The 9,507-nt window shown below is 38.3% G+C and overlaps 1 protein-coding gene across 2 annotated transcripts in view; it reads left to right on the forward strand.

Annotated features, from left to right (window-relative positions):
- Positions 1 to 8,354, forward strand: part of STAT4 (signal transducer and activator of transcription 4) — an 89,419-nt gene extending 81,065 nt beyond the window's left edge. Inside the window, exons 17-24 of one of the 2 annotated variants that reach the window (XM_028122532.2) lie at positions 1,654 to 1,789; positions 3,320 to 3,369; positions 3,831 to 3,925; positions 4,223 to 4,359; positions 4,696 to 4,887; positions 6,013 to 6,079; positions 6,452 to 6,560; positions 8,067 to 8,354. In XM_028122532.2, coding sequence (XP_027978333.1) covers positions 1,654 to 1,789; positions 3,320 to 3,369; positions 3,831 to 3,925; positions 4,223 to 4,359; positions 4,696 to 4,887; positions 6,013 to 6,079; positions 6,452 to 6,560; positions 8,067 to 8,093 — 813 coding nt within the window. In that variant the 3' untranslated portion in view covers positions 8,094 to 8,354. The remainder of the gene's footprint in view (positions 1 to 1,653; positions 1,790 to 3,319; positions 3,370 to 3,830; positions 3,926 to 4,222; positions 4,360 to 4,695; positions 4,888 to 6,012; positions 6,080 to 6,451; positions 6,561 to 8,066) is intronic. The other variant, XM_028122534.2, reaches the window with a different exon arrangement.
- Positions 8,355 to 9,507: the final 1,153 nt, after the last annotated feature.

The raw sequence follows: 9,507 nt of genomic DNA on the forward strand, positions 1-9,507 counted from the left end.
TTCCCTCTTACAAAATCTCATTGTGTTGTCCTGGAAACCACCAAGGTCTAGAGAAAATAGGTCAAATATAAATAACATTTCTTCTTAATTCAAAGCAAATATTCACTCTTACGGAAAGAATTTTTTTTTTTTTACCTTAGGTTCTAGAAATAAGAACAGACATGATGAGTTAGCTCCAAGTGTTCCTTCCCTTTTTTAAAAAATGTGTCCATTAAGGAAACAATATGGTAAATGACTCAGCCTGATGCCTTCTCATCCTCCGGTGCCCTGGCATCTGAAACAGATTAACTCTAGAGAGGAGGCTGCAGAGGGTGCGTGGTGTGTCGCTTCCTCTCAGGCCACACTGAGAGCAGGACCCACTTAGAGAACTTATGTAGTCTTTAAAGCCAAGAAGAGCCTACACCTCTGGAATTACATGTCATGCCCCATTAGGAGCTACATATATTCAGAGCTTTTCATTCAACTTCAGGATGGAGGAGGAAAGATAGGTCACTTTTCTGTCCTCTGAGTGCAGCACTGTTGCACTTAGCTTTCTTCAGCATCCCTCTTCTATAAGAAAGCCACCAAAGTTGTCCCACTAACCATCCCAGACTCTGCTCTGCTCTCGCGTGAGGAATGTGGGAATGCAGATCATACATAGCTTACAATGGAGATGCACAGCCTACTTACAGAGTCTAGCATAACAACAAATTCTGGTTTCTCTTCTTCACTCTCTTCTGCTTCAAAACCCAAGCCGCCAGACCTTGATTAGGTTCTATGCCTTTTGGTCATTTATCCAGACACAATTCTCTGGTTCAGGGGAAACTGTCTCTCTAGAAATTCTTTCTCTCCATTCCTCCCCTTCCTATCTCCCACTCCTTGTTGGATGCTGTATCCTCTTTTATTCCCACCTTCTCAGGTCTCTTGGATTGGTCCCTTTTCTTGCCGCCTGGCGTAGTTCATGCTTCTCCCTGTACTGCACTACATTACTCAGTTATTCCCCTCTTTAGGACATCTTTCTTGGCTTTCACACCTTCTGCTTTCCAGTAATCTGAGATGAAGTCTTCTTTTTCACTATTGTTGACCCAGTTTCTGGTACCAGCAATCTTGTTTGCAGTTAGTCATACAGAAGATTCTCTTGTCCAGATCAAAAGAAAAAGACTACTCTACTGTTCATAAAATAGGACTCAGGGTAATTATGAATTCACATTGTAGGGTCACCTACGTTAGCCTGAGACTTATCTGTTTTTGTGCTTTGGGATTCTTTGTTTGGTCAAGGTATAACTTATCCTAAGTCATGATAAACTAATTAAATAACTTGATAGAGATTTGCTTAAGATTAATATTATTTCAGAAAGGAATATTTGCCCAATGATTTGTTGGACAGTATTAAGTACTTGTATGAGTTGATTGATAATGCATAGTCCAGGGAAAGTTAAGAGGTGCCCAGTGATTCTTTCAAGGATAAGATGGAGCCACATATTCTATTGGACTCAAGGATTAAGGAACTCTTTAGAAAAAGACAAAATCAGTGTCAATTAAAATGCACAACAGAGATGAGACAATATTCTGTATTAACTTAGATTGGCCTAAAGAGTTTGGAATTTTATATACTGAATTATAGTGTGTTCAATGTGATTAATGAATATAATCATCATTACAACTCTATTTCAGAACTTAGTTTTCTTTAATAATCCTCCATCTGCCACTTTGAGTCAACTCCTGGAAGTGATGAGCTGGCAGTTTTCATCCTATGTCGGCCGTGGCCTAAACTCAGATCAACTCAATATGTTAGCAGAGAAGCTTACAGGTGAGAGCGGGTAGATGTAGAAGACTTGCCTCTGTTTGGGGTACTCAAGTGTTTTAAAGAACCAGGTGATATTACTACTATTAATAACAATAATGATAGCCACAATGTATTGAGTGCTCACTGTATTGCCAGGCACAGAGCTAAATGTTCTGTTATCTTTCTTAGGAAAGGATAACTCATTACTCTATCCATTTTATAGATGAGGATACTTAAGTTCAGAGGTTAAGTGACTTGCCATGGCTGCGTGGCTAGTACACAGCAGAGCCAAGACCCAGGCCATGCCTGTCCAGTTCCAAAGCCCCTTCCTTTCCATTCCGCTCTTCAGTCTCCGGGGTGTTTTATGCCATTTCCACTGAGTGTAATGCGAAGCCTTAATGGTGCTTTGACTTTCATATTAATATCACAGTGGTCATTAACCAACTCAACAGTAGCTGATTCCAGGACCAGGGAATTTAACAGAAATTAAAGGCCACCCAGGCAATACTTAATTGTCCGTATCAAGAAAATTTCAGTTTTGACTAACATTTTTAAAGTTTGCAAAATAGACTCGTTGGTACTTCCTGTAGTGACTATAGTGTAAGATTTTCCTAAAAGAATTTCAAAAGATATCTATATTTTGACAAGTCTAAGGTGAACATGTTTAGCACCAAAAAAGAGTTAAGATGGAATTTACGTACAGTTCTAATTAAAGTAGGGCCACAGATGCAGCTGAGCATCAGTAGTGAAATCGTGTGTGATTTGGCAAGTGATGCTGAGTTGCCACTTGGACCTACTATCTGATCAATAGGTATTTAAATAAATCAGATCTTTGGGGAATATTAAAACGTTTAGTTAATGTAAATATGGTTTTTGAACTTATTTAGTTTATAAACTGCAATGGTAGGCATATTTGTTGAGTGAATAAAGTTTTTAAATGTGTAGTATAAATAGCAGCCATATCCTTTCAGATCTTTATCAAATTATCCTTATGAGTATAATTTTCCTCAAAACTTTAGACAGAAACTCTTGTACCCTTTCATCACCCTGGGTCAAAGTAGTCAATGCCTCCTTATTGCCTAACAGATCTCGAGTTCATTCTTTTCATAGGAATAATTAGGTCTCCTCGCAATCTGGCCATATCTAACTTAAATAAATTTATTTTATGTTTATTTACCAACATTAGACAGCTCTTGCTGTCTCCTATATAAGCCGTGTTCATGTCCACTATGCTTCATCTTACATTATTCTTACTAGAGTTTAGTTTCCTCCTCCTTCTCCTCTGATAATTTATATCCTACCTATTCATGGGGGCCTGGCCCTAGACATTCACCCTCTTTCTAAAGTTATCTTAGCTCCATTGAAAAGAGTTTTTTCTTAGAAAATAAATTTCATGATATCTTACATTTTTATTGTTTCTAGCATTAAGTACACTACAAACCTATAACAGGTGCTTAAGGAATTTTTGAAAGGGGCTGGGTAAAATCTAAATTGAGCACCAAATTGAAAAGTCTAATTGTTTCATAAAAATCTCATTCTTTTCTTTTATTTTAGTCCAGTCTAGCTACAATGATGGTCATCTCACCTGGGCCAAGTTCTGCAAGGTACAAATAGGGGAGCAAGAATATCATTTAGATAATGTTTTTAAGTAGTGCTTCTTTTTAAGCCTCCATATCATAATCTGGGATTTTGAGGATTTCCTGGATGCAGTTATTTTTTTTAAACTCTAAACTATTGTCTTGTTTAAAGGAAATATTTCGGGGCATCCTGGTGGCTCAGTCAGTTGGGCAGCCAACTCTTGGTTTCTGCTCAGGTCATGATCTCAGGGTCCTGGGATAGAGCCCTGCGTCGCATGTATCAGGCTCCCCGCTCAGTGGGGAGTCTGCTTCAGGATTTTCTCTCTCCCTCTGCCCCTCCCCCTTGCCTGCTTTCTCTCTCTCTAAAATAAAGAATTTTTTAAAAAAGCTTAAAGGAAGTATTTCATTGAAAAATGGAACTTGAATTATTGTATCAACATTAATTATTAAAATAATCATTGTCCTGACATGTTTGTTTATTACAATAGGAACACTTACCTGGTAAATCATTTACCTTTTGGACATGGCTTGAAGCAATATTGGATCTAATTAAGAAACACATTCTTCCTCTTTGGATAGATGGGTGAGTTACAGGCTATATTTTCCATATGAGTTCATTAGGTTCTTATTTTTAAGCTGTTGGGTTTTTTCCTTTCTTTTTTCTTTTTAAGCATGTTTAGTGATAGAGGGGTGGGGTATAGTTCAGTTTCTTATATTCTTCATAGAGTACTGATACTTACTTTAATCTTAGAGGAGTATTTCATTGACTTTTTATTATACTCAGAACAAATTTAGGTCTGTTCTTTGTGAATGAAATAAATACAAATGTAATAAATTACAGTGTTTGATCAGGTAAAACTATGTCTTGTTCTATTTTTAGGTATGTCATGGGCTTTGTTAGCAAAGAGAAGGAGCGCCTCTTGCTAAAGGATAAGATGCCTGGAACCTTTTTGTTAAGATTCAGTGAAAGCCACCTTGGAGGAATAACTTTCACCTGGGTAGACCATTCTGAAAATGGTACATGCTTTATACTTGTGAAATTAGTATCTGAGTTCGGTTATTGGTCTTTCAGTTTTCAGAAGTGTGTAGCGTGGTGTTCTGTTTTTCATGTGTCCAGGGGGCTTGAATACTAGTTGTTACAGTTGTCCCAGAAGAGAGGCTCATGACTTTCTCACAGCCTTGTGTGGGTGTCCTCTGTCACGTGGCAGTCTGTACCGTCCCCACTGCAGAAAAGGGCTGGCATTGTTTGATAGCCAGTGACGTGAAGATGACGTGGGCAGGAAGAATGGCCCCCAAGAATGCCTGCAGGAACCTAAATGTTCCTCCCTTGACCCACCCTTTCTGTTTTTCCAGGAGAAGTGCGATTCCACTCTGTAGAACCCTACAATAAAGGCCGATTGTCTGCTCTACCGTTCGCCGACATCCTTCGAGACTACAAGGTTATTATGGCTGAAAACATTCCCGAAAACCCTCTGAAGTACCTTTATCCTGACATTCCCAAAGACAAAGCCTTCAGTAAACACTACAGCTCCCAACCCTGTGAAGGTTAGGTCCTTTCCGTTTGCTTGTTTTCCTCAGCTTTTGGCAAATAACCTCATATTGGAGTAAACGAAGTTCCTCTTTTTATGTTTACTTTGATTGTCATAAGACGTAGGGGGTATGTGGAGGTCAAAGCCTTAGAAAGGAAGTAGTGTGTCAACAGTTCCTGAAGAGGGACAGCTGGGCTGTCCAACTCCAGCAGACTAGTTAGTAATTGGTGGCTGTGACCAGACTTCACATGGCCATGTGCCTTCTCCCAGCCGCCTGGAGAGCCTTGGCTTTCTCCTTCCTAAAACAGAAGTGGTGCTGACTTCAAGTCTATGACTGGGAGAGAGGAAAAGAGGAGGTAATGATTAGAAAGAAAAATTAGGGGAGTCTGTTTTCTGCAAAAGAAGCCTGAGATTTATAAGCTTTATATTTTTTATCTTACTGTAGTCTCACAACTCAGCTTGGGTGGTTTACTTGCCAGGGAGGGGCTAAGGGGGTCAGCGCTTCATTCCCCACCTGCTGGCCTGCCAATAACTAGTCTTGACATGTCTGCCTTTCCTGGTTGTATCCTAAGGGGCTAAAATAACACCTGGCCAAAAGAAGCATTTGGTAAATATTTGTTAAATACATGAAAGAATATAAATAAAATTAGCTCTATAATTGTAAGTTTACCATTCTCTGTCTCTGATGAAAGTGTATACAATCCATTAAAATGTTCATCTATAGCAACTAAATCTATGAGCACCATCTTGTGGAATAGTCTACAATTGTCACCCACAGACGCTGACTTGCTGCTACCCTGCTGAGTTACTAGAAATCCCCCAATACACAAATCAATCAAATATAATCAAACTTGAACATAACTTTGAAGATAGGTAATATAGTTGCCTCCCACTTTTTCTCATGCATTTTGGAGACAATAATATCTAAAGTCAGATTAGGCCTGCCAAGAGATCTGTTTTTCTCTTCTTGCACATTTTATGTTCACTTAAAATACTGTTTCATCTATTCAACTAAAAATCTTTGTGAGTCACTAAACAATCATAATATCGCTCTTCTTTTTAACATTACTTATATTTATCTAGACTTTTAAAAAAATTATCAATAATATTGGTAACATTTTTTCCTGCCTTTCTTTTCCAGTTTCAAGACCAACAGAAAGGGGGGACAAAGGTTATGTTCCATCTGTTTTTATACCCATTTCAACAATGTAAGTAACCTTAGCCACATGTAAAATATCTCTTACTGAATTTATCTTTTTTTTTAAAAAAAGCATTTCTACTCGGATAGAGCCGAGTACATATACCTGACAATAAAGCATTTTAATGCTCAATGTCCCATTTGCTTTAATACATAAAGCTAGTCTTCAGGAAGCACCATAGTCTACCATGACTGGAATTATAAAGTTGCCTTTTTATATGCTGTATATTCCAGAGTACGCTGAATGCTCTGATTTCAAACAATGAATTAGGCATCTCAGTGAAACAAATAGAGGAAGCCCTAGAAATGAGTTTCTGACACAGTGTCACCAGAAGCTATTATTTTTAATCCTTTTCAACATGTGCCTTGTTATCTCTTTAAGCCGAAGTGATTCAACTGAGCCACGTTCTCCATCAGATCTTCTTCCCATGTCTCCAAGCGTATATGCGGTGCTGAGGGAAAACCTGAGTCCCACAACAATTGAAACTGCAGTATGTTCCCTTTCTTTTCCATTGCTGGTCAAGGGCACTCCTAATGAAGCAAATGTGGCACCTGTTAATCAAAGGGGCTGAAGTTCTGCCTGAGAAGTGAGAAAACACTTTTGTTGGACCAAATCCATGAGCATCACACTGGGTGTGTCTGTATGTTCCTGTGGGTCACAGTTACGGGCATTGAAAACAGACACCTTCACTCATTTGAACTCTTTAAGTTCTTTCCATCAAAAGCCATCAAAGGGCAAAATATTCCTCTTCCTCACTCATATACACTTTGTCCCTACTTCTGCCATTGGCCGCACCACTCCCCACCACTCTCCCACCTTAGTAGACAACATATATTAGTCACTATTTATAAACCTAGTTCAATATTTATTTTAGTTCAAGAACCACAAATTCCAATTTTTCTTAATTTTTACTTACATTATTAGTCCTGTCCCAGGAGCTTCTTCAAGTAGTACATGAATTATAGTCAGCAGCATAATACTCCTCCTCTGAGAACTTAATCACAATCTTAAATGCAATAATGTGATTTAGAATGCATCCTATCTATTATTATTCCTCAATACCATCAAGTGATCCAATTTACATTCAGATGAACATAAGAGAAAAATCGAATCATGGAGGGATCCTGAGCCCCAAGAAATTTGATGTTGGGTGTTGGGGAGGAAAATTTTTACTTTACCATTAAAGGTTCCTTTGGTTATCAAAGAATTAAATTGACATGAGATGGATTAATAAAAGAAAATCAAATAATTACTAATAAAGTACTAACAGGAGGGCCATAAGAATATGAGGCCCACAGACAAGCAATTGAGGCTTATATGCCATTGTGAGCTAAGGAAAAGGGGCTGGGATCTGGGACTTCAAAGGGATTGAAGACAATTCACAGGAAGATGAACAAGAGTAAATATTTCATAAACAAATGTTTGCTGGGCCATACAGAAACAATGGGGCACAGAGAAAAATTTTAACAAATTTTTTTAAGTTCCTCCCTGTCTACCACACCTAATTCATATTATACTGTAGTTATCTATGGTGATAACTCCCTTCCTAGAGCCAGTTTCTCTAACTAAATTCTTTTAGATAGTTAGGGGGAAGGTCAAAGTTTCTTCCTGAGCTTTTTGTTTCTTAAAAATAATCTGCCTAAAATAATCCACATGCTAAAAAGACACATTTTAGGGTGGCAAATTTTGCTCCTCTGTACGGGTTATAAACCAAGTGAGTTTTAGTCCTCTAAAGATTTCCAGGGATGGGAAAACCCATAGTCTTGTTCCAATGTTAGTTGTCTTAAATCATTTAGTTATAAGAGAACTTTTGCTACATTTTGCATGCATTTCCTCATTACATTTTTGTGGGATGAATTTTGTGAATGCTTACTAGTTAAATGGTAGAAAGACTGTGACGTATTTAGTAGACAAAAGGGTGTTTACCTAAAAAATGATGACTTATTTGCAAAAACCAATAGTTTCCTCAAAAGTCATTTTCATTTTCCAATTTTAGATGAAGTCTCCATATTCTGCTGAATGACAAGATAAATTCTTGACACTCAAAAGAAGGAAGCAAATGAAAAAGCTTAAAGACTGATCTTTGCCAACAATCCTATCTCATTTCTTCAACTTTGTATATACCAGTTTCCAGGAAATGGTTGAAGTCTGAAGCTCTCCTCTCACTCACCTGACACCACCAACTGGGAATGTCCTGACTGAAATGCTAAAAACCAAAGCTTCAGATAAGCTTGCAAGATAAGACACTTTAAGAAACCAGTGTTAATATAACATTAACAAAAGACTCTTTTGTCTTTGCTTTATTTTTTATTTTGTTTCTCACATGTTACTTACAGTTTTGGCTCTAGAAGGATTGTGTTAAGATTTCAGAATAGGTCACGAATGACAGAGTCACACCTACATCACTCAAAGCCCAGCAAGAAGACCTGAGAGAAAAGCCAAATAAGCTAATGTCCTGAGTTCTAGAAGGTAAAAGCCATCACCCTAGATACCAGATAGATCCCTCTGGAGGACCCCTCTCTAACTTCTTCCACCCCTCTTCTGTCCCTGAAGCAAGCCAAATAGAGAGAAGTTAATGTTTAATGGAAAAGATTTCAAAGAGAAAAAGGTTTTAATATAATCTTCTTTCTCAGAGCGATTCCATCTTACCAATTGTATCTTTTATACCCACTCACATGTGCCCAGCTGAATCCTATATTGTTCTTCCAGAGGCAAACTCTGCACCTGTACCAAGGCCAGTTCCCTTATTACTTTGCAAGCTCCTGATAGTACTCTTTTTTTCAGATTTTATTTATTTGAGAGAGCAAGACGGAGAGAGAGGGAGAAGCAGACCCCCCACTGAGCAGAGAGCCCAGTGTGGGGCTCAATGTCAGGACCCTGAGCTCATGACCTGAGCCGAAGGCAAGCACTTCACCGACTGAGTCACCCAGGCATCCCTTCCTGTGTCTTTTGGATGGAGGTCAAGGTGTCTGTTGGATGGAGGACCACCAGGCTAACAAGGGGCAGTCTCCCAATCTCCTCCACATGCCCCATTTTCTACAATCTAAATATATCAATTGGCAACAAAAGTAGAGGAAATAATTGTAAACCTGGTTTAAAGTTATATCTTGATTGATATTTTGAATTATAAAATGATTATTATAGTTTTATCTTTAAAGAGGTAATCTACTATCAGGAAATACTCAAACAATTGGATTTAGAAGACAAAGAAGGTTGCAGAAGCTTTTCACTCCCTGGAATGTATTAAAAGTATGATGCACTCTTACTCAGCAAAATGTTTAAAAACGTCTCAACACGGAGCCTGGTAGCAGGATGCCAAGGTTTCATATGTGATCTCAACCATCATTGTTATTTGAGGAAAGACGATACAAGGACATCTGTAGTTCGCTCTCTCTAACAGACACAGAGGCCATATAGTAAGAAGAGTTCAGTAAGTG

Source organism: Eumetopias jubatus, unplaced genomic scaffold (assembly GCF_037043125.1).
Source record: "Eumetopias jubatus isolate StellerSeaLion01/CBP00866 unplaced genomic scaffold, mEumJub1_p1.0 scaffold_3, whole genome shotgun sequence".
In the NCBI taxonomy this organism is placed as follows: domain Eukaryota; kingdom Metazoa; phylum Chordata; class Mammalia; order Carnivora; family Otariidae; genus Eumetopias; species Eumetopias jubatus.